The sequence below is a fragment of the Papilio xuthus genome, unplaced genomic scaffold, assembly GCF_000836235.2.
Source record: "Papilio xuthus unplaced genomic scaffold, Pxut_1.1 DF826938.1, whole genome shotgun sequence".
Taxonomy (NCBI): domain Eukaryota; kingdom Metazoa; phylum Arthropoda; class Insecta; order Lepidoptera; family Papilionidae; genus Papilio; species Papilio xuthus.
Window position 1 is genome coordinate 3,013,574 of NW_013531711.1, and position 23,753 is coordinate 3,037,326.

The 23,753-nt window shown below is 33.2% G+C and overlaps 4 protein-coding genes across 5 annotated transcripts; 2 read left to right on the forward strand and 2 right to left on the reverse strand.

The window, feature by feature from the left end:
• Positions 1–145: 145 nt before the first annotated feature.
• LOC106121793 (beta-1,4-N-acetylgalactosaminyltransferase bre-4) lies at positions 146–1,975 on the reverse strand. Its single transcript, XM_013317605.1, has 4 exons — positions 1,541–1,975; positions 1,195–1,467; positions 785–997; positions 146–577 (listed from the first exon to the last, which is right to left on the reverse strand). The coding sequence occupies exons 1-4, from the start codon at positions 1,873–1,875 to the stop codon at positions 451–453; spliced, it is 948 nt and encodes a 315-aa protein (XP_013173059.1). The 5' UTR covers positions 1,876–1,975; the 3' UTR covers positions 146–450.
• Positions 1,976–2,227: 252 nt separating this feature from the next.
• On the forward strand, positions 2,228–6,718 carry LOC106121794 (proline-rich protein 11). Of its 2 annotated transcripts, XM_013317607.1 has the most exons (7): positions 2,229–2,553; positions 2,733–3,001; positions 3,794–3,885; positions 4,573–4,796; positions 5,048–5,276; positions 5,523–5,668; positions 5,746–6,718. In XM_013317607.1, the coding sequence occupies exons 1-7, from the start codon at positions 2,513–2,515 to the stop codon at positions 5,957–5,959; spliced, it is 1,215 nt and encodes a 404-aa protein (XP_013173061.1). In that variant the 5' UTR covers positions 2,229–2,512; the 3' UTR covers positions 5,960–6,718. The 2 variants fall into 2 exon arrangements, with proteins under 2 accessions (XP_013173060.1, XP_013173061.1); XM_013317606.1 differs by having other exon boundaries at positions 2,228–3,001.
• A 516-nt stretch (positions 6,719–7,234) lies between these two features.
• Positions 7,235–9,878, forward strand: LOC106121758 (putative ankyrin repeat protein RF_0381). Its single transcript, XM_013317560.1, has 3 exons — positions 7,235–8,688; positions 9,061–9,279; positions 9,600–9,878. The coding sequence occupies exons 1-3, from the start codon at positions 7,525–7,527 to the stop codon at positions 9,819–9,821; spliced, it is 1,605 nt and encodes a 534-aa protein (XP_013173014.1). The 5' UTR covers positions 7,235–7,524; the 3' UTR covers positions 9,822–9,878.
• A 32-nt stretch (positions 9,879–9,910) lies between these two features.
• Dip-C (dipeptidase C) lies at positions 9,911–16,694 on the reverse strand. Its single transcript, XM_013317561.1, has 13 exons — positions 16,653–16,694; positions 16,165–16,340; positions 15,072–15,263; positions 14,616–14,663; positions 14,174–14,235; positions 13,756–13,800; positions 12,835–12,910; positions 12,048–12,241; positions 11,596–11,730; positions 11,254–11,368; positions 10,777–10,968; positions 10,238–10,389; positions 9,911–10,082 (listed from the first exon to the last, which is right to left on the reverse strand). The coding sequence occupies exons 2-13, from the start codon at positions 16,333–16,335 to the stop codon at positions 10,034–10,036; spliced, it is 1,431 nt and encodes a 476-aa protein (XP_013173015.1). The 5' UTR covers positions 16,336–16,340; positions 16,653–16,694; the 3' UTR covers positions 9,911–10,033.
• Between the last annotated feature and the right edge of the window lie 7,059 nt (positions 16,695–23,753).

The following is a 23,753-nucleotide window of genomic DNA, read 5'->3' on the forward strand; positions in this document are numbered from 1 at the left end:
GCATATCACTTTATTGATATTTCTCAAATATTCCTGACTTTTCTAGTCAAATATTTATAATTTTTGTTCACATAAGGTGTTTTATTGTCACATTTTACACATACAGTGTCATATTTATTCCTGCATAGTATGAATTTATTACATCATTAGAAGTTTATCACCACTAAACTAGTCTTTTTATAATCTACCAGCATAAAATATTAATGTAATGATATTTCTTACGATATGTTATAAAGCCTTATTAAATTATCATTTTGGTAGTTATTATTAGAATACTTCAGGAACATATTAAGGCTTATATTTGGTTTATTTCTAACATTATAAATAGGATATTTTAACGGAAACAAATTGTTTATAAATCTACGGTATGTAAATGGCAACACTGGCAGGTATTTTTGTTAGGCATTTATGATATTATATTAACAAATCTATTTTATAATAAAAGATATGCTACAAGTCAACCATGATATGAGTAAATAATGGATGGAGTACAGTTGCCACTTCTGTATATTTTAAAGAGTTCAATCCATCATTGGATATTCCTTTTTTTGTAAAGATTTTCTGATTTTTAGTATACCTAAAATTATTTTATAATATAATAAATAATTTTATATAATTATGTAACTTTTAATCATATTTTATCTTTAAAAGGTAGGTTTTTGACGGCTAAATATCTGTATAAAATATATTGTCCCTGAGACACAGAGATAGCTTATGTTTTAAATGGAGATTTTAGACTCAGAAATCCACAGTTAGTAACATAAGAGTCAAAATATTTACTCACCAACTTCCCTGGTGTCCGTTTGGTATGTTGTAGTATTCACTAATTTGTGGCTCGAATTGACAAATCTTCAACATTAGTGATTCAATTCGAGAAAGAAAGTCATCATCACCTCTCACACCAAAATATTTATTGCTCATTCCATTTATATTTTTAAATTGCTTCGCCGTTATAGATGTAGCACCACCAATAAGGTTTAAATATGGCAAAATATATCTATAATGCAAAAAATTTCATTAAAATATTATAATAATGTATTACAGATTTTTCTAGGATGTATATGAAAGTTCATAGCAATTAAAGCTGTCTGTTGCAAATATATGCCGATGAATGTCATGATTTTATTTACAAGTTGTTGTTAATATATTTATTATTTTTGTATAAAACATGATTTATACTGAAAGGTTGTTCACCTAAATTTATTATAGCTGCCTGACATGTGCCTAGGATATTTAGTGCATGCGTAAATATTAGCAGGCTTTAATGGTAATAGGTCAACATCATGTAATATGAGACATGGGTATCCAGCATTCATGGCAGCTATAGCACCGATATTTATCAACTTAGCCCTGTTGAATGGTTGGGAATCCAGCTGCTCAACAATATATATGCGATAGTGGACATGTTGACGACGCAAGAACGAATGCATATACACCAAAAAACTTCGTAATTGTTCAGCTCTGTCCCTGTATTCATTGAATATGTTAAGATTATTTTTAACAATAATATCGCTAATATTAAAATGTAAATTTTAAATACCGATAAGGAACGATGATCGCAGAACTAAATAGCGCTTTGCATTCCGGAGGGGCATATTCTCCTCCTTCCTTTATCCTGTATCCTTCGTTCAAATCGCCGTCTATTACCGTAGCAGGTAATGTTGTTTCGTCATATATTATATCATGGTAATCACAGTCAACTATTGCGGTGCTGGTGTAATTTTCTGCGGTTTCTTCGTGCAGTGAACTAATAATATTTTGTTTCTCTATAATTTCATATGAACGTCGCGTTTTCATAGCAGGTTGAAGTAACAAAAGTAAAACTGCAGTAAAAAACACTAAATAAAAAATCTTCTTTTTTGATGCATAACGCATGACAAATTATAACTATTTTAATTGAAAACGACGTCTAAAAACTATCGTTATTGATCAGCTGATTATTCCCGAGCATAACATTTTGCCGCAGTAATTTGACAGTTATGACGTCACGTCACAACACTTCGCATCGTATCGAATAGTGCTGTCCCTGATCGTTAAATATTACAGTTGTTAGAACTAACTTTGGACAACTGCTTATATTGTCTTGTATTGTATATAAATAAAACGTTTTTCTTATTTTCATACAAGTACGGAAATATAAACTCAGTATAGTAAATGTTAATTAATCACGTTTTACTGAAAAACTGTGTTCCTACAACTAAAACGAACATTAGGGTCATTTATATTATAAAGGTACCCTACGAGAATAATTATTTGACAAAGACGTTGAACGACGTAAATATGACAAAAATGTGATAATGTACAAAGTGTAATTTATCCTGGTCTTATTTAATTTAAGCCTGGCGTGTAATTTGTAATAATATGAAAATGACATTGAAAGGCGAAAAAGAAACAAATAATGACAACGAAAATGACAAGGAAAATAAGTGCTCATTGATGAATGACACAATTGAAGCGGTACGGAAATGTTCCAGAGATGATTTGCTTAATGTCTCATGGGAGCCTAATTTAGATGTTCATAAAGATAGCCAGAGCAATATTTCTCTTCCTTTTGTAAGTATTATGATGACAGATCATAGTAGAGCTGATTCCTCTACTCAAACTGATCCATTAGTATCTCACATCAATTGTAGTGTTGTGGATGTAAACTTGTCGATTGGTAAAGAATTTAATTTTGAAGATTCGATTTGCAATGAGAAAACCGATTCGAATTTAGTAAGCAGACGTTACAGAAAAAAATCTTTCGAAGACAACGGGGATATTCGACCCTCGAAGAAAATAAAATGTTCAAAAGAAAATACAAGCTATGTGACGGATTATTTGACGGAAAATAAGTCATTTAAATCATCAGACTCGTCGAGCAGATTGTCGTCAGATTCAGAAGTATCGTTTAAATCTGTAAACAGTAACAGCTCGTATAAGATACGCAAAAGAAGATTGAAATCTGAGACAAATTTACTGAGGGACGCATTGCACAGAGCAAGAAAGAATATAAGTAATTGTAAGTAATTTTTCTTCTTACTATTATAAATGTCAATATTGAGATGGATGGATGGATAGATGGATGTTTGAAGGTATCTCCGGAACGGCTGAACGGATCTCGATGAAATTTGGCAAACATATATAACATGGTCTGGAAGAACACATAGGCTACTTATTTTTTTAATTACGCGTGAGGGGGGGGGAGTTGCGGGCGACAGCTAGTTTTCCGTAAAAAATAAATCTTTTTATCCACCGCCATATCAGAGATAAACCTATTTTGTGATAGGTAAAAACTGGAATCGAACTGACGACCGCAATTTGTTTCCTCTAGTGAAATATATAAAAGTGCTAACATAAATCCAATCAGAAGATACTTTTAATAACGGAATTGCACACAGTAAAACAAAACAAACAGTTGATAGTAGACTTAATTAAGAAGTAGTAATGTAGACATAAAATACTTATAATAAAGTTGTAATTAAAACAAAGTTATTGTTGTGATTACAAATTTATTTTCTTAAGTAATACAAAGAAAAAATATTAAAAGGTTAAAAGGTCATTTAAAGTGATACGTCGGTTAATTTCATAACACGACATTCGTGTGCTGATAAATTTAGAGTAATGACATCATTCGTTTTCAAAACCTAACGTGCACGATGCGAATCAAGTTTGAACGAGATTGTTGTCGCTCGTGTTTGAAAACATAAAGTAAAAATGTGTGCTAAAAAAGGGAATGTTGTGTTGGATGTGGAAATAGAATGTGATTTAGAGCCAAGGATGTTGAATGACGTGAATTGGTTCGTTTTCACAGGCGAGACACCGCGCAGGGATAAAGGAAATCGAAGAGTGAACCGAGCGAAGTCATGGCGTATTTTGGATATTTGTACCTGGCTTGGACGGAAGGTAAGATTATAAAATTTATGTTTGCTAGTATCCTCTTTAATCCTAGCTAATAACTAACGAATTAACACTAGGTCCTCGCGTCATTTATCATTTGTATCATAAAAAAGTGCTTGGCAATTTATTCGAAACAATTATAACAATATAATGCATATATAATATTATATCAAGTATTATAAAAGTAATGTACCATATAAACAGGTACATACATGTACAGAATAAACAGGTGTTATTCCGATAATTTGTATATAATGTAAACAAAGCCGCAAGTATCATTCTGTGGCGGTCTTACTATACCCCTACTGAAGATGACAGATACGTAATATTTGTCTTTCCCTAAGTTCTTAGCTGGACTGCTAAGACGAATATTATTTACGTGTTCCTCTGAAACCAATATTCAACTATTTCGTCTTATCCACGATATTTTTAATTAACACGTTAAGCGCCGCGTCAACAATCGGTAGCTGACACCGGTCCTTTAATACCAGTGCGTATAAGCGACACTCGTGGCCTGTACGGGATTGTCTTAGAAATACGCGTGGCGCTCGACGTGTTAATGTTTTTAATCCATTTGGTCCAAGAACTGATCTAATACTCTGTTCAGTATTACTCCGTTGGGTACGAAATAATTAAATTAATTTGAAGTCGATCTCAAGTATGTTTGCACCGGCCACCTTTAATACTTTTCAGGGTTACCAGTCTATAACTGGTCTATACTCCGAGATGCTTCAAGAGCCTAGACCTTGCAGCAGGGACTGTGGAGGCAGTTTTGTGGTGGAAGAAGTTAAAGAGTTGAGAAAGTTTGTAGAGGAACTAAATACGAAACAGTCGCGGCTATCTCTAGAGAACGAGGAGCTTCACGAGAGAGTTAAAAAGATGACCATCAAAATCGATGATTTGGAGGATAAGCTAAGGTAAGACTTGCTAGTTATATGACATCACTTAAAGTCTGTTATCGTAAATAATAGACGCTGTCCATCTTTTACGGTACAAACATAGCATGCTAAATTTTGGCACTCAAACTAACAATCACTATTTATATAGCCTAATTGATTTAACAATAAACGGTGTCTAAACGCAGTTGATGGGTGTTACTGTTTAACAAATTTTCAGCAGTCCATATTGTAATTATATTTACTTACAAAGGTATACACATTATGTACAGCAAGCAGCAAGTAGCTAAGCCAACAGTTCCAGTAAAGGGTGCCCCGCCCCCTCCACCACCGCCACCGCCCCCGCCACCACCTCCGCCGCCGCCTCCCGCCACAGTGACCAAGCTGCCGGTGCGCTCCAACACTCTGCCACGCTGCGGCTCTGCACCGCCCAGGATCGCCGCGCCACGCCTCACCATCACCCCGGAGGACATTGCCAAAGTCAAGCTCCGGAAAGCCAAGGTTGGTAATTACCAAAAAAACTGGATGACAAAATTAAAAAACTTCGAACTTTATCATAACATATCTCACTAGGTCGTTATTTAGTCACTAAGGTAGTGTTTTAGTAAACTTAATATAGGAAATCAACTTTAACTGCGGACTAGCCAACGACTCAGTGTGGTAATAAGTCACTTTCAAAGTCCTTAGACAATTAGAATAATCCCTTATTATAAACTTTTTAGTGATAATCGTAATTATCCGGTACAGGATAATCCGGTGAAGTGTAAGCCGATTCCTAAAGAGAGTCAGCCGCTCGTCACTCAAGACATGCTGCAGTCGACGCGCGCCAAGCTCGGCCGATCTCGGCCCGTCGCATCTTCTACGCCAAAACAACAGCTCACGGAACTTGAGAAGTAATTTGACACTTGGATATCATTGATTCTAAAATATTTGAAATTCAATAATCCTATTTGTTTGATTGTGTAAACAGATGTTTGCTGCAAGAGACATCGGTAACGTCACTGTTCCGGCGGCGCGCGTCTCGCGGCTCATTCCGTAGCGCGGAGGAGCTGCGCGTGCGGCCATATCCCGCCCGCTCGCCGCGCTCTCCACGCTCCCCGCATTCGCCGCGCGCCAACTCCCTGTCGCGCGCCGCCACCATCGCGCCAATCAAATTCCCGCTATTAATTACAAATAATGAATAAAAGTGACAATGTCCGTGTGAGTTGTCAAATCCACGAACTTGTGGATGCGTTAATCAAAAATTAATATCATATATCGGTTCAAATGTGATTATTTCCGTTAATTAATATTTTCACTGCAAATATGTAATTCTTTGTGTAATATTTATCATTTTTTATAAAGAGTTTTACGGCCAGATGTTTTATAGAACATAATTAGTGATCCATTTCGCCTTTTAAATGTTTAAAAACGTTTTGTTGTCTTTCCAAATTAGTTTTTTATTACGACAACGTTAATAGTAATTAACACATTTTTTTATTTGCAATTTGCATGTTTTAAAAAATTAAATACCATACGGAAAAATAAGCAGAACGGGAGTTGACCATAATCGTTAGTTTATTTTGTGAAAATAAATAAGACTGTTGATGAGGAATATTATTTTAGTCTCGTGGAAAGAAGGTAAAAAAAAACAATTTGATGGGGATGGGTCCATAAAGAACACTTTGTATGATGAAGTGGTTATTGTACTTTTCTTAAATTTTGTAAGGATCATAAAGTACTATTTGAACATCTTTGATAACAATATATTTTTTTAACTAAATAACTTTGTCTTCTAAAATCGAACCTATAAAATCTTGCAGTATTCGTATTTGTTTTATATAAATAGCAAATAATTAATAATTTTGGACTTGATGGACATTCCGGGTTTTGTTATAAACTTAGAGATACTTTATTGTATATTATGCATTTATTTTCAATAAATTTGATTATTTTAGTTATTTTTCGGGATTTTCGTTATAGACATAACCTATCCAATTGAATATTTGGTATAGTCAAACAAGGGAATCTGAACTGTTTAGGGGTCGCTCATAGCTACCGCAATAGCGGTTGCATCTAACAGCCGGTAAAACCGTATGAAGAGGATCTTGACATTTTTTGACTTCGTTAGGGCAACTGGGCAACGCTAGTGAGGTGTCATCATTTAGTTTGACTAACATGTATAAAGAAATCTGAAGGTAAAATTAAAATATTTGCTGAAATCAAGCAAATGTCTCTCATCCTTTTTTCAATCATTCAATTTCTTGTTTCTTATTTCTTTGTACTTGCAAACATCAAATATGTCAACCTTAAACGACGAATATTAAGTGATGTGTAGTGAATCCAAAGTAATAAACATTTTCCAAAATAAGATATGACCTAAAGGTCTATGTTACCAGGTCATAAAATTAAAAAAAATATGTCAGCCAAATGTCAAGTGTCAAATGAAATTTTGTTATCAATTGTTCCAAGAACAAGAAGATTGTCAGTTGTCAGTGATAAAAAAGGAATCAATATCTTGTAAATAAATTAAAAGCAAGTTAATAAAAAAACAAAAACAGTAATAATAATTATCTTTATTTCTTATTACTGAAAAGTGTAAGTGTACCATGCGATCAAGGTTTTGTTTAAAATCCTGTGCTTTACAACTATATTATTGAGCGTAATTGTCAATAATATTAGAAGAATAATGTTAACTAAAATTTTGAAACTGTCTTCTTAAATAATGAAACATCTGTTAAATTGTGTTCTGGTTTGTAATGAAATGTAAATGAAAATGGATTTCAGTTCTCTAAATCCTACAACTTCAAATGCGCTAAATTTAGCAGCAAGAAGCAATGATGTGGAAAAAGTTAAAAGACTACTTAAAACAATCAACCCTAACTGCGTTGATAACAGAGGGTGGACTTGTTTGCACGAGGCTGCAGCTGCAGATAGCTATGAGAGCCTTTTGGTTATCTTAAATCATCCTGACTGTCGGCACTTGGCTGAAGACCATGAAGGCTGTACAGCACTTCAAGTTGCTTGCAGTAATGGTGCATCTATAAGAACTATTAAGGCAGTCTTAGATCATGCACCAGATATAGCAAATTATGGAACATATGAAAATGTAACACCATTACATATTGCAAGTTGCCAAGGCAATTTAGATTTAGTACAGTTACTCATAGACTATGGTGCTATACTAGATGTGCAGGACTTTGATGGGCACACAGCATTACATGGTGCTGTATTAGCTAAACAGCCTGAAGCTGTGAAAATATTGCTATGTGCAGGGGCTGATCCTGAAATCCGGGATGAATCTGACTTCACAGCATTTCATTTTGCTTGCTACAAAGGTTGCCTAGAATCAGTGAAGGCGTTGTTGCCATATGTAAATAATATAAATCAAGTATCAATCAATGGGGATAGTCCATTAATGCTGGCAGTGATAGGTGTTTGTGATGACGTAGTTTCATATTTAATTGAAGTTGGAGCAGACATACATGTTAAAGATGTTGATGATGATATGGCATTAAACATTGCATTAAAGAGTGGGCACACTTCTATATTTAAACAGCTTCTGCTTGCAACTGATAGAGATAAAATTAATAATGATATTATACTTTACGCATGTAAGCCACATTACTTGAAGGTTGATATTCTTGAAACTTTGCTAACATTTGACTTGGGTCCAAAGTTCTTTGATTTAGTAGAGCCCTTTCATGTGGTGCTAGAGAAGATAGGTAATATAAGGCCAACCTACCTCACCACTGCACCTCTGAATTCATACTTAAATATATGCGAATATATTTATCAAATGTCACCAAAAAGATTTGAAGAATATTTTTACATATTTCTCGCAAACGGTGTTTCAGTCAATGCAATAAATATAAACGAATGCCCGCCACTTGTCTATATACATTATTCAACACATTCGACTTGTTTTTCAGAGGTGAGTTGATTATTTTTTCAAGTCAAGATTTTTTGTTTTCGTATTGATAATGTGCCTTTTGAGGATAAGTCACCTCTTACAAGGCAAACAAACAAGAATGGCTACATTTACATAAGCTTAATCTACTGTAAATATTGGATTAAGTGTATGTAGTCAGTTTGTAATTGTTTTTGTAATGTATGTATAGTGTTGTATCGGATTCATTCCGTAAGAAAAAAAAATATTTAGTTAAAAACTTGTGTGTATGAAATAAGAACATTAAAACCTATTGAATTTTTAATAGCAAAACTATTAACTCAATATAGAGGGCCACAGAACACCGTAATTAGGAATATCGACTGTACTCTTCACGTCAATAAAATTTGTTTACAGGTATTCAATATACTCTGTGGCCATGGTTGCAATGTTGATTATTGTACTACCGCATTACCATCAAGCAAGGAATGGTGTATTCCTGATGCATTCGTAGCATCGCTCACTTCAAATCCTAGTACAATACCAGTAATGTTGCCATATAGTTTGGCCTGTGAACCTGATTTTCTTTTAAAATTTTCCTATCAAAATAATATACTGCCAAGAATACCATTACAGGTAAAAGCTTAATTTCTTCAGTTTGTTCGTACCAAGTTCATTTTAAATAGGTAAAATTACTTCAAAATTTCCTTTGAAAAGTATGGCCATAACACATTATGTGTCTATGAAATGCATATTGAATTACCTCTCATTTATGCTTCCGTGTGGAATTAAAAACAAAATGGGTTGTTTATCTTCTATACCAGAATGTAATTAGACTGTTGGACCTAGTCTTTTCCGAATGTCATCCAGATCTGTATACATTTACATATCCATTTATACATTAGTAAGATAAGAAGTAAGAAAGTTTATTTGTGTTAATAAAATTTATTTTTCAGGTGCAAGAGTACTTACTTGTATTGATCGGTGTGGATTTGGACAAAACTACGGCTGAAACATTGTCATATACTGTACTACCATTGAAGCATTTATCCAGAGTAAAAGTTAGACAGTCGTTAAGATATCAATTGGGTAACAAAATATCAAGTCAATGTTACCTTCAACTTCTTAACACTTTAAAAGTACCACAAATTATTAAAAATTATTTACGTTACAAATAATTTTAAAATGATCATTATTGTTTATGTTATTTATTTTTTTAAGTGAGTGTGATATGAACGATATAGAATATCAATAAAAAATGTTTTGGTGTATTTATCTTATTTATTTTTCAAAAAACAATAAGTAAAAATTATTTAAAAAAAACATAACGCCATTATAATGACATGGATAATATCTATAATGATTTTTATATAATAAAATAATGTTTCACTTATTTAAAGTTGGCACCATCAGCCATGAATTCTTCGATTTCGGTAACCCTGAAAAAAAAAACAAATTTTTGATATAAAGTCTGTATTATTTAATTTAAAATGGTTTATATGAATTATAATACTCTATGTGTGGATATTAGTGCGGAAATATATTTAATAGTTAGAGAAAAAAAGATTTTAGTAATTAGTAAAAAAATACTCACGTTCTGGGAACACTAGTAAGGTCTTCGATTCCATTCTCAGTGATGAGCACGTCATCTTCAATGCGAACACCTCCAAAGCCTCGGAACCTGTTCACTACTTCCCAGTTAAAGAATCTCGCTTGAGCTGGATCATTCTGCGCTTTATCCAATAGCTGTAATATAATATAAACCCTTTCATGGTGGCGCCACAATCTCCATTGATATGGCAACATTATATAAATACGTCAGGACAATTGACAAGTTAATGTTATTAAAAATTAAATCTAGCCTAGATTTATCGTATTTTTAATTTCTTTCATTTTTCAGAATATTTACATTAAAATATTTTAAAAATTACAACGCGAATTCAATACTTTGACAACTCGACCGACAGACAGAAACGTCAACGTCATGGCATAGAATTAGTGGCGTTTCGCAAAAAAAAAAAATTAAATGAAAATGCTATTATAATTACAATATTAGTTCCGTGAGGGAACCTGTTCCGCTTGGTTCTCCCAAACATGGCATTTTGTGATTTTTTATCATGACGTCATACTTACTTTGGGTATGAAATAGCAGCCAGGTTCCACAGTGAGCACCATGCCGGCCAACAAGACTCGCGCTGTGCGGAGTCGTGCGAGGGGTCCAGCAGGCCGCTCGGGGCAGCTGGACAAGTACCCGCCCACATCATGCACGTCCAGACCCAGCAGGTGACCCAGCCCGTGAGGCTGCAGCACTCCGTTCACACCCGCCTATATCATGTGAACATTGTCAGATAATCCAACTAGGCATATTGTAAACTAGCACAAAATGACTTGATGGTAATGTCGCTGTATCGATGTTAAACTAGACGGCCAAAGTAAATCCAAACTAGTGAATACTAATATTATGAAGAGGGAAAAGATTTATGTGTTGAATAGACCCGGAAACTACTGAATCAAATTAAAAATTTATTTCACTGTTGAGAAGCTATACTATACCCGGGTGACATAGTCTATATTTATTACTACTTTATTTTTTGAATAAGTTAAACATACCGCTATCATATCTTCGACGTCACCTATAAGTAGACCGCCTTGTTTGAGATGCTCCAACATCGCTCTGTTCGCCACCAAGTGCATGTCAGGCCATTTTACACCAGGTCTCGCCTCCCTAAATGTATATGCATTCAATAATTTAACTAATAAAGAGAAAGTTTTAATAAGGGAAAGATAGGAAGAAGTAACAGATTATACAGAGTAGGAGATGTACAGGAAGGGAAAATATCTTTCTGTACTGTATAATCTATAGACAGCTGTCACTTCGTCATCATAGCCAAATAAACATTTAAACAAAAAACTTGTATATGGAAAAGAAGTAATTAATCGACGATATTGGACCTGAAGACCGCATCTCTGCCGGCCAACACGGCCTCGTAGATTAGCTTCTGATCTTCAGTGAACTTGCCGTTGGCAGGAAACGAGCACGTGATGTCCGCCGCGTAACCCGCGTAGTTACCGCCCATGTCGAACAAACTACAACATAATATCTTACTCTCAATCTTCATATTTAATATTAATAATTGGATGGATGGACGTATGGATGTTAGATGGTATTTCCAAAACGGCTAGATGGAACTTGCTGAAATTTGGCATAGATGTAGCACATAATCTGGAAGAACACATAAGCTACTAAACAAGTCAAGTGGAAATCATTCAGAGCACAATCTACCATCTATTTTTAAAAAGCGAAAGCGTAGCTTTGAAAGAGGATGGGAGAAATAGAAAGAAGAAATATCCCCTTTCCTGTCCGTTAAAAGAAGGCACTAAAAACCCAGTGTTAGCTAACTGACCACATATCACCGTCGTGCATCATCTTGCAGTTGGGTGCAGCTGCATGTCCGTAGTGCAACACGGCCGCGTTATCTCCTGAGCCGCAGATACAGGTGTACGAGACATGCCGACACCCACCGATACGATAACAATGGTCGAGGAACACAGACTCGCATTGATACTCCATACGACCAGGCTTCGCGTAAAGCATCACCTGCCCACCAACATACCAACCTCTTTATTCTTATATCTATAAATGGATAGGCGATTGCTTGGAAATGACAGCATTTGCTTCGTTCCGATTTAAACTGCCATTTTGGCACTTGTGGTAACGGTTTGTAGCTCTTGGATTTGAACTCATAGATAAAATTAACTGTCAAGTAACATCAACAGGGGGATAAGACAAAGTGCATTTGCTCCGAAGCGATTCCATAACGAACTTCAAAAATGTATATAATTGACAATAACTTTCGATAAGTCACGTGATTGCGAACGAAATCGCTTCGAAGCGAATGCACTTTGTCTTACCCCCCTGTTGATGTTACTTGACAGTTAATTCTATCTATAAGTTCAAATCCACGAGCTACAAACCGTTACCATAAGTGCCAAAATGGCAAAAATCAAATATGCACAAAATATTTCCTTTTATAGCCAATTATTTGCTTAATTTGGTTAATGCTGTATTCCCAATGGACAGGCTATAAGCCGTGGTGTTTTGTGCCTATTTGATTATCCTTAGTTAAAAATGTGCGAAAATAATATGGAAAAAAACCTTATGATAAATTTATATTACATACTATTTCTTACCTTTTTATGTGCTTCGGAAGAAGTTTTACAAATATAGCGCATAACTTCAATCTCTTCGGGAGTTTTTATGACGCGTCTGTAACAATTCCCCAAACAGTAATTTTAATATTTAATTTAAAAAAAAAACCAGATCTAATCTCGTTACTTCCATTTGACATTTACCTATTTCAAATCTTTCATCGATTTCAATCTGAATTGAAAAATAAATACACATTTCCATTTTGAGAGGATGCATGGAAAGCGAAAATATGTTTTCTTTTTGTGCATCCTCTCCTCCGTCGATTAAAGGTAGGCAACGCATATGCAATTGCGTATGTCTATGGGCAACGGTCACTTCGCTATTTCAGCGATTTCAGGCGGCCGCTCGTTCGTTTGCCATCTTATGATATAAAAAAAAATCCATTTCCAATATCATATTGAAAATATTCATTGACATAAGACAATATCATAATATGTTTTATATATGTAATTTATTATGTGCAAGAAAGTTGATTACAAGCATAATTATCTTTTTTTATCATACATCACTTGCTACGAATGATTAAACTTATCATATTATTAAAAAAAAATTAAAACAATTATAATTAACCTTCGCCAGGGAATGTAATTTTCCAGAATTCAAAATCTTCACTTAACATTCTGAAATTATTTTTGTCCCTTTCTAACAATCTATCTGTCACACCTATCTATCTCAGTATAGATGTTGTTATATCTTATACATAAAATTCTCGTGTCACAATTTTTGTTCCCATACACCTCCGAAACGGCTTGACCGATTCTCATGAAATTTTGTGAGCATATTGAGTAGGTCTGAGAATCGGCCAACATCTATAATATTGTTAATCCCGCGCGGACGGAGTCGTGGGCGACAGCTAGTATATTATAAATGTGGGGAATTCAAAAAAGTATGTGTGTACTTACAACTCTGCGATAATGGGAAACAATATCTCATTGTCAACTTTGAATCTGCAAGTTAATACATAACTTATGTTAATCTCAAGATCAAAATAACATATTTATGACCTACAGCCTTGTGTTCAATATTTTATTTATGAGTGCTCGATGCATTTTTAATGGTGAATTTCCACTGCCATAATTGCCTTAGTAAGATCCTACTAATATCTTACTAATATTATAAATGCGAATGTATACATGGATGGATGGATGGATGTTTGTTTGAATGTATCTCCAGAACGACTTTTGGCAGACACAGACATAGTCTGGAAGAACACATAGGCTACTAATTTTGTTTTTTAAATTCTGCGCGGACGGAGTCGCGTGCGTCCGTTAGTATATATATAAGAACTTATTGACATGCACATTTTTATGAGAAACTTACTCATCAATTCCTTCAAAAACTGCTTCCTTAGCTGTCAGTCCACTATCAGTGTTAGGACCACTCTGAAAATAGTATTATATAAAAATTAATTCATTTTACAACAAATTTTCTATATAGTATTTTAAATAACCTCTTAATATAAAATTTATTTCTAAATTTAAATAAGTATTATCATTTGAAAAACGAAAAAAAAACTATAATGAAAAGTTACCATTAAATTTGCAGAAAAAAAACATTTAGTGTTTTTTTTTTGGAGAAAATATTCGAAAGGGTAAATAACGAGATTACTTACAAGGTCAGACAATTTTTTTACGTTTATGTTAAAATCTGTCTGATTTTGTGTGCCTTGCGGTTAGGAATATTAAAGTGGTTTGCAGATAAAGTAATAAGGTCACCACTAGAAAGTGCCTCTTGAATATATCACAACAAATATCATACTTACAAGTGTCAAAAGCAGTTCTGGATTCAATTGTTTCAATATCTCTTGAAGCTGCAATAAACAAGATTCAATATTACACATAAAATCCTAATACTAAATAAAAAATAATATTTGATATATTGATGGTTTCTAGAATATATCGAGTAGTTTACTCTTTTTTTTTAATATATTTAACTTTATTTAAGTTATAAAAAAGAACCTAAGGTAAACATTTATGCCTATATTAATTAAATATCTTCCTAACAATATCAAAAAGGAACATGTATGAATGAATGGATGGATGGATTTATATATATTTTTTTTGCAAGTACCTCCAAATCGGCTCAAGGGATCTTGATAAAATTTGGCATAGATGTAGAACATAGTCTAGAAGAACATATAGGCTACTAGTTAAGTTTTTTATTTATTCTGTGGCTCTGGTGACTGTAATGTGAATAGTATCCCTATAGTTAGCTTTACCTCATCAACATAATGAACTTCTTCAACTCCATATATTTCCTTGAACTGCTGGCAGGTGAGAAGCTTCCCCATCCAGACTTCGTACTCATCAGGCAACCTCGGTACGAATAGGTGACCTTTTTTAGTGCTAACATCTAATGCAAAGTAGCAGCCTGGCTCTCGAACGCCACATATCCAAGTGAAATATGATTCCTGAAATATTTGAAGTCAGTGTAAAATCCACCCGTATTAAGATTAAATGCTTATTTAAGTTTGCTATATTTTAAAAATACCTACTAATGAAATTAGTTAAATTCTTTTAGCCACAATTTTTTTTTAATACAACCAATACATTGGTATTTAGGACTATGAAGACATCTGTGAGAACTATGACTCATAGCAAGTATTGAGTTCAGGTAAATTTAATATAAAATTGAATACATAAATGTATGCAAATAGATAGACTTGACCCACATGCTTGGTTATAACTGAATAGCTAAAGGTAAATTTAATTTCATACTGTGATACAATAGCAAACATATTTATTTGTCGACTAGTTGTTGCCTGTGCCTTCATCCGTATAAAATAAAAATTAATAATTTGTAGCCTATATATTCTTCCAGACTATGTTCTACATATATGCCAAATTTCTGCAAGATCATCTACATCAATGCTATGCAGCATTTCATATCATTGCATTTATAATATTAGTAAAATAGTAAGATTTAAAAATAGATAAAAAGATTACAAATTGGAATAAAGACAAACTCACTTTTAAAGTTATAAAATGAAACTAATATTATAAACGCAAATGTTTGTATGGATGGATGTTAGTTACTGTATATCTTAAAGACGGTTGTATCTCGATGAAATTTGGCACAGAATTAAACTACAATCTGGAAAAACATAGGCTGATAACTAAGTTTTCTTACACTAAATTTAGTGCAGATGAAGTCAAAGGCAAAAACTAGTAAATAAAAACTTCAAACTTAATATGGACTAATGAACTATTGTACTGTAGCTTTACTTTTGACCAACAGATAAATTTTCATTATAAAATCGAAACTGTAAGATAACAATCTTACAAGTGTTATAAAATGATTAATTTACATACCTGTCTAAAAACGTATTCCACATCTGTGTCATAATGATTTATACTATCACCTCCTTGTAGAACAACTATTTGGCCATTTTGTAGTTTTTCCGCTAGTCTTTCGCGATTTTTAGCAAACAAAGATAAAGGCACTTCATAGGTGCCTGGACCCATAGACCATGCAGTCGTCATCGTGTCTGTAAGTATACTGGAATACTGATACACTGCACACTTGTTTAACACGTTATCTACGCGATAAAACTATTCCGAACAATGTATAAATTACGTCTTTTCTACACGTCAATATCAATTGAACATTGTTATAGCTGCAGCCTGTTTATGTATGGTTATTTCGCTGATTGCATGCTGTGTATGTCAGTTGCACTAGCCCATTGTGATGTTACTCAAAATAAATGATAGCGGTAGCTATGAATAATTGGAATGTTTTAAGTGCCATTATTTAGTTTTATTATGGAACTTTATAAGCACATATGAAAACTATTAGTCACCTTTTCAGTTCGAGCTAAATAAAAACTAGTTGTATATCATCGTTATTATTGTAATTATAACATTTTATTATTCTTTAGCTTTAAATTTTTTAATGTTATGATTTATAATAAGACTTTGACGTTTGATGAATGATGAAAAATTGACAAGATGAATGTCACACGGCATAACAGACATGACTGAGTTTGAAAGACTTGGGTTTGGAAATTGTACTGGATTAAAATATCAATTATTTTGTTAAAAATTTATGATTTAAGTTTTGTTTGAAATGTAAAAAAAAAAACAAATACGGTACGAAAAATAAATACTAAAACTAAGCAAGAAGCACGAAGTACTAAGTTCTGTGAAACAAAATAATGCTAACGAATCAATGAGGATATTTGTCAGATAAAGACTTATCATGTTTTTTCTGTTGGCTTTTTACATTGCATTGAATTATTTACATTTTACTACTTGCCGATAGAGGACGCTGTTTAAATTGGTAAAGCATTTAAAAAATGAAAACACGTATTACAAAAACCTTTTTGGTATAAAAATTCATTATATTGCTACATTTTGTAAAATGTCGTTAAGTAATTTTTCAGAGTAATAATTTAGTTTTTTTAACTTAACCGCTATTAGCCGCTAGAGGACTATGTTTAAAATAAGTGAGTTTTTAAATCCATAATTTGTTTTCTTTAATAAAATGGCTACTTAAAGAAATTTCCTTTAAATAACCATAATAAAAAAGATAAACATTCATTCATGTTCTATCTTCACATTAAGTAGCACAAAATTTTGGGTATATATTTCCAGTTAAATGTAGAATTTTCTGATATGGTCCTGTAGATCTATGCTATAAGTAGATTTAATTATTTTTTTCAGGCATGGAGTCGTTTTGTGTAGGTAAAATATATCCTACAATGTTTTTTAACTGTACAAGTGGCATTTAAACTTTCACCTAGCAGTTTTATACAGGTTAATTGGACACATTGCTCATATTTTATGTAATAGTGCATGTTAGGAATTAAAAATAGGAACCAAGGGTATTTAAACAAGTTGAGATTCTTTGAAATTCATTCCATTTATTAGATAACTATTAATTCTTATCTAAATCACAAGATCGACGATAAATTAAACTATCTAGAAATCACAAAAATGCACTAAAACATGCACACATGTTATATTACATTGATTTTATACCCAAATCGATAATGTTGTACACAATATTTTTAATGTACTACAGAGATAGATAGGTATTTAATTTAAAAATTTCCTATTATAATAAAATTGCCTAAGTAAAACAATTAGGTATTTGACGTTCACATTTCGAACGTGTGTCATAACCTCTTGTATATCGCATTTGTGCGATACAATTTTCCTTATACTATACATACTCAACATGCGAGGAAGTAACTGTACTAAAAGCAGTTCATTACTGTTATGTCTACAATCACTTCATAAGAAAACAGTTAACTAATTATTTCATCTTTGCAAAGTAACAACATCAGAGAAATATGTAACGATTGACATTGAGGAATAAACTGTTTTATTATGTACAGTATTTGCGAAGTATTGAGTATATTTCTTAAATAAATAGGTACATTATGCGTAATACAGTTACAATGACTTTTTATTGAACAGTTTTACGTTCAGAGACATTAAACTATAGTTAAAGCTCACAAATACTTTACATTAAAATTAATATAATTAATTAATGATGGAAACGTCTCCGTACAACAATAGGTCACTTAAAATGATAAATTAATTAAATTTGTTATACAAAAGGCATAACAATACTAAACATTTGTTACGTCATTCAGAACTTTGAACAGTTAAGGTCACTATAAAACGAAGAATAAATATTATGATTGTAGAGTACCGGCGGCCATTTTGGTTCGTTCTCGTGATTCGTGTCGTGCGTGACACGTCATAGCCGGCCATCTCGCTCTCGCATGCTCTCCGCATATAGCACCATTGTAACCCGACACTTTTTTTACACAAGCGATTTCACAACACGTTCCACACTTTCACAACTAAAATGTTTATTTCAATATGAATAATTAAGAATCTACGGATATTTCATGACAGGATTGTTTTTTTTCTTGTAATCTCCGGACAGCCTCGGCAACAAGGGCACGTTGCTCCAATAACCTTTCTACGAGATCGACAGGTTCTTGCTTTCTAATGTAGTAGGGTGCAGCACGAGCTCGAGCTTGCAGGTGGAGCTTTTGTTTGAGGCCAAGTGTCAATTCTTCTATAGCCGGTAATCTGGTAGAAGCTAACGGACGGCCCTCGTCCTGAACAGTATTGCGGTTGTCGTACCTAGTGCTCTCTTTCAACATAGCGTTGAATGTGACGAGCCGTTTATTGATAAATAAATAATCTGCTTCACGGATATGACGACGCGCAACAACGTTTGCGAATGTCGAATGAATGAGCGAGGCGAGCGAGCCAAGCCAAGCCGACCCCAGCGTAGGAATCGCGGGCCTGTGCGGGGGCACAGGGGGGAGGGGTATGACGTAGTCAGATGCGCAGTCGTGCCGGGCTGTATACAAACAATACGATGGACGTAAATAAACACAAGATCGAGCCGACACGCCTGTAATTCGAACGGTGTTATCTGGTATGTGGTGTTGTGTTGGTAGTCCGACCGTCGTCGTTCGATTTGACCGGCGCGGACGGAACAAGTTTGACGTTGGGTACTTGGGAACGATTCTGAAGCAGGTGGTCGATACGACCAACTTTTATGCTTATTTAGGTTATTCTTGTTCTTGTAACTTTTTATCACCTAACGTTATCACTACTTTAGCGTTAAACGAAATGAAATCGGGTAATGAGGTGATGTTTACTAATAATTAATGTTTTCATTGCTTTGAATGATATTTTATTTATCACTCGAAGTTTGTATGTAGCTGTAATCAGTAATCGAAACGGATGTATATCGCAATCAAATGTTTGTAATAACTTGTTTTTGTTGTCGTTTCTGACAAACAACAAAACAAGAATTGTCGAATTCAGATTACAGCGTATAACATCAAGGATTTAAAAAAAATTCCGCTTATTTTATTCATATAATCTAAAATATTTATTATGGTACTCATTATTATTTAACTAATATTAGCTATAAGAGAACTTCTGCCACATATATCTACGCCCTTCTCGGACATACGTTCGCAATCTTCCATTTTATTATTGTGCTCGCTGGATTCTCATTTCGATTATCAATTGACACAAAATTTTGCCGCTCCTTTACTCTATTATTTCTCTGATCTTTCGTTCTTCCTTTATAAGGTTTTTTAATATTTCTTGACTTATTTACCGACGTACTATAACTTTCTTTGTCCAAAGCATCCTTTCCTTCCATAGTCGGTATTAAACTTTGAAAGGCTCCTGTCTTTCCTTATCCTTTTAAGTGCAACTGACACGGGAGATTGGCTTGCTATTTTTGGGGCCTCCAGTTGCATGTAGTAAAATTGCCAGTGATAATGATAGTTAACAATTGCCATTGGGTCAAGTTCTAGACGCAGTGACTTGCAAACAGAACATATCTTATTGAGTCGTTCTTATTGAGTAGATACCTTTAATAGTTCGCCTTATTGGGCATTACAAAATACATGATATAATACGGTTGTCGGGTGTAAACAAATACAAATATATTATAACGATATTTAATTTCGTAGGTAAATTATAAATTTAAAGCTCCAGTATCATCTTTTCATCTTTAATTAACACAAATATAATTTCGTTAGATAGGACGTAAAAATGTTTGTTAATTATTTGTCAAAATGTACATTATACGTGTGTCTATTTAATTTTGTACGGGACGTTAACATAATTTACATACCTGCGAAGAGCTACAGGTACTCAACATTGAATAATGATCTCAACAGCTTGTAATAATAACCTTGGCAAAGTAAACTAGCTCTTAGGTTATGTACTTTTAATGTCGTTAATTGTTTTAACTTGGTTAATGTCGATCATTCTAGTGTTTGAGACGCATACGCATGTAGTTGTGAGTTGGTTGTCTTGCTAAAACTAAAAACGGCCAATGCCCCCAACGTCGTGCAGTTTTTTTCCTTCTGTTGATCATTGTATTTTGACCTGTACGTTTACTTCGCGGACAGACATGAAGATTACTATTTCATCGACAAGGTTACATTATAAATTATTTATTTAATTTTAACTTAACTATGATTTACAAATTATAAACATAATTAAATTACGTTACAATTGAAATCATATATAAGTAGAGATCTAAAAGAATTTTTTACTTGTGACGTTTTACAACAGTAATAAGTATGCAACATATTAATTATAGGGAATCCTTTTTTTCATACATAAAATCTTTCAATTGTTACAAACAATTTGTTTACAAGAAAAACGGTGAGTGTAACTAGAGTCGTTGACTTCTAAATAGTGCGACCGTTGCAGAAGTATATGTTTTTGTTATTTCAATAAAAAAACTTTGCAACAGTAAAAACTTCGCTACCTATAACATTTACTTGTTGTTATTTCAATGAATTATTGATCTTTTCCTCCTTGACATAAAACCGGTAATAAAAATAACTAAATTAGATTATGTTTACGTATATAACCACAAAACAAATAAACAATACTCAAGGTTATTCCTCACAATCAAATATTTCCATTGGTTATCCCTTTCAGTAAGAGATATCACAATTTAATCATTTCTTATTACTATTATAATGATTTTAATGGTTTTCTTTTATCATTCAATTATCATTTATAACTATATAGGCCACTTTTTTATTTATAAATTATTTCTTTTCATATTAAATAGCGCTAAAGTTTTATTCTTGTTCTAATCGTTTCCTTAAGTAGTTGACCTTCAAATAAAAAGATAAGAATATCTTCTGTCTACTAGATAATCCCAATGCATGGATTGTGATGGTTATAACCACGTTTTCATATTTTAAAATTAGGTATATATCGCAATAGTGCGCCATCTAGTGACAAATAGCGTTTGTATTCCTCTTAGTCTTGTAGTCACGCTTTTTACTCAGAGATGTCGGCCATTTTATGTCACTGACAGCTGATAGAACATTGTATTGATCATAGAAATCATATATATAGAGGGCAGTGGTATTAATAAAACAACATATAGCTCAAAAATACAATAGGAGAAAAATGTAGTTACGGAGTAAAATGCTGAAATCCGTCGAAATTTTGTCGGGTTCAAGAAAAACATGTCGCGTTGAAAATTAATAATGGAAATCGGTATCTAATAATCGCACTTACAGCTACCAGTTTATAGGAGGATAGGATAATAGGTACTTTGTAGAATAATAGGTGAAGATAGTGAAGGTGCCTACAAGAAAGTAAGCGGCAAAAACCATTATCGTTATAACAACATACAAGATATCAAAAGAGGTTTGAAAACATAATACATTACATTGATAATAAAAATTGCTATATTCCAGAATATCAATAAAAATTGCAGGACAACGTTCAAAATAAATTCGACGATCTACTTATCAAAAGACTAGGGGTAATTAACTTTTTATATTGTTACATACATAGTATGACTAACCTTTTGATGCATGTCTGTGTTTACGTAACTCAAGCAGGTCAACTCAAAATTCATAAGGAAAGTTACAAGCACCGAGTTGTTAATTATTACAAATCGCAAATTGTAATGCTGATGCAAAAAATTAATACAAAAATATGTAGAAATTATCACTCCAGTTGACGTTTCGCGACTGCACATTAAATATAAATGCTTTCGAAAATCTTAATAAATTAATAAAAACTTAGCGGGTAGTTGAGGAAATCAAGTACCACGCACGCACAGGCACAAATTAAAACCTTTTTCAAGGCCACAAGCGCGCATCACTGCTTCTGTTTAGTGACTTCTTAATATCTCAGTGACCGCTGTATGTTTGCGGATGATTGGGCTCTTATAAACGTAGCCAATATAAATTATAACTTAAATATTTCCAGAGTTTATTGTTTCAATTAAAATAAAACTTGTAATGACTCGTGTGTCTCTGTCTTTTTCAAAGATAATGTAAGGGATGACAAATGTGAAGATGAGAAATACGTGACAAGTGTCACCGCAGGCAAAACACAAAATAATACTTATTATTCTACTTAGTTATCTTAAACTATTATATGTAAGTTATTGTGGGTTTCTTAGACAAAAATTATATTATCCCTGTTTTGTCAAAGATGAAAGACAAGGATGACTATATGTTTTGTACAGAGATTTTGGTATCGGAAGCCAACGGTCAGTAATGTCATTGCACTGTGTTCATTTTTTTGTATCATCGTTAATATCTTGGTGAAGAAATTGATAGAAACAGTCTTTGTTAAGATTAGAATCGTGCCGGGAATTTTTATACCTCTGTTATAAATAGAAATTCCAAATAAAAAACACACAATTGAAGTTTTTGTAGAAAGTTTTTAGGCGACATATCTTTTTGCTATATTTCAATTTCCTGTATCAATCAACTATCATAACATTTTTAGGTTTCATTTTAACTTTTTTATATATGTATATTGATAAGTAATTATCGAGCATTTCTTGAGAAGAAAATTAATTGTATATATCCTTTATTTTACTAGTTTAAATATAAAGTAATCGTCAATTGAATTTTAAAGCAAGAAGACAACACGGATTTTAGAGACTAAGCGACGGTGGTTGACATTGACACCAATGACTTTCTCTTTCGTGTTTCAAGAAACTTCCATGTTGATCAAATATTAAAACTTATAAATAATTCGCATAGTTTTTTATATGAGTGTAATGTTACAAAATTGAGGTGATTAGCAAAGTCGGTTATTCGCGGCCCTCTTGCTGTTACCTCATAGTGATGAGTGGTAATCAAGAAGGTAGTAGTCTAGTGTTGTGCATTATCTATTTGTTATTGTTATCGATAATTTTGAATTTTAATTTGCAATGGAATTGAATATTTATTTTTATTTTTAACAGATTTTATCCTGAACGAATTTCAGTGGGCCAAGCTTAGTATTTGTTGAGGCTGTTAGAGTCGGCAACTCCAGAACAAGCGCCTATTTTGATTAATGAGCCTCTTTGCTCGTTTTCCGAAAATTGAGAATAAACTACATATTGGTGCTAGATGCTAATTATTACCACGGCA

Bases quoted from the DNA above. Each gene is read 5' to 3' on its own strand.
- Dip-C (XM_013317561.1), bottom strand. From the start codon at position 16,335: ATGACGACTGCATGGTCTATGGGTCCAGGCACCTATGAAGTGCCTTTA. The intron at 10,390-10,776 runs GTAAGTATGACG...ATTATATTACAG, and splicing joins GCTGCTATTTCATACCCAAA to CTATTGGATAAAGCGCAGAA. The intron at 10,083-10,237 runs GTGAGTATTTTT...TTTTTTTTTCAG, and splicing joins CTTACTAGTGTTCCCAGAAC to GGTTACCGAAATCGAAGAAT.
- LOC106121794 (XM_013317606.1), top strand. From the start codon at position 2,362: ATGAAAATGACATTGAAAGGCGAAAAAGAAACAAATAATGACAACGAA. The intron at 3,002-3,793 runs GTAAGTAATTTT...TCGTTTTCACAG, and splicing joins AAGAAAGAATATAAGTAATT to GCGAGACACCGCGCAGGGAT. The intron at 5,669-5,745 runs GTAATTTGACAC...TTGTGTAAACAG, and splicing joins CAGCTCACGGAACTTGAGAA to ATGTTTGCTGCAAGAGACAT.
- LOC106121758 (XM_013317560.1), top strand. From the start codon at position 7,525: ATGAAAATGGATTTCAGTTCTCTAAATCCTACAACTTCAAATGCGCTA. The intron at 8,689-9,060 runs GTGAGTTGATTA...ATTTGTTTACAG, and splicing joins ATTCGACTTGTTTTTCAGAG to GTATTCAATATACTCTGTGG. The intron at 9,280-9,599 runs GTAAAAGCTTAA...TTTATTTTTCAG, and splicing joins TGCCAAGAATACCATTACAG to GTGCAAGAGTACTTACTTGT.
- LOC106121793 (XM_013317605.1), bottom strand. From the start codon at position 1,875: ATGCGTTATGCATCAAAAAAGAAGATTTTTTATTTAGTGTTTTTTACT. The intron at 1,468-1,540 runs GTATTTAAAATT...CAATGAATACAG, and splicing joins GCGATCATCGTTCCTTATCG to GGACAGAGCTGAACAATTAC. The intron at 578-784 runs GTGAGTAAATAT...AAATAATTTTAG, and splicing joins AACGGACACCAGGGAAGTTG to GTATACTAAAAATCAGAAAA.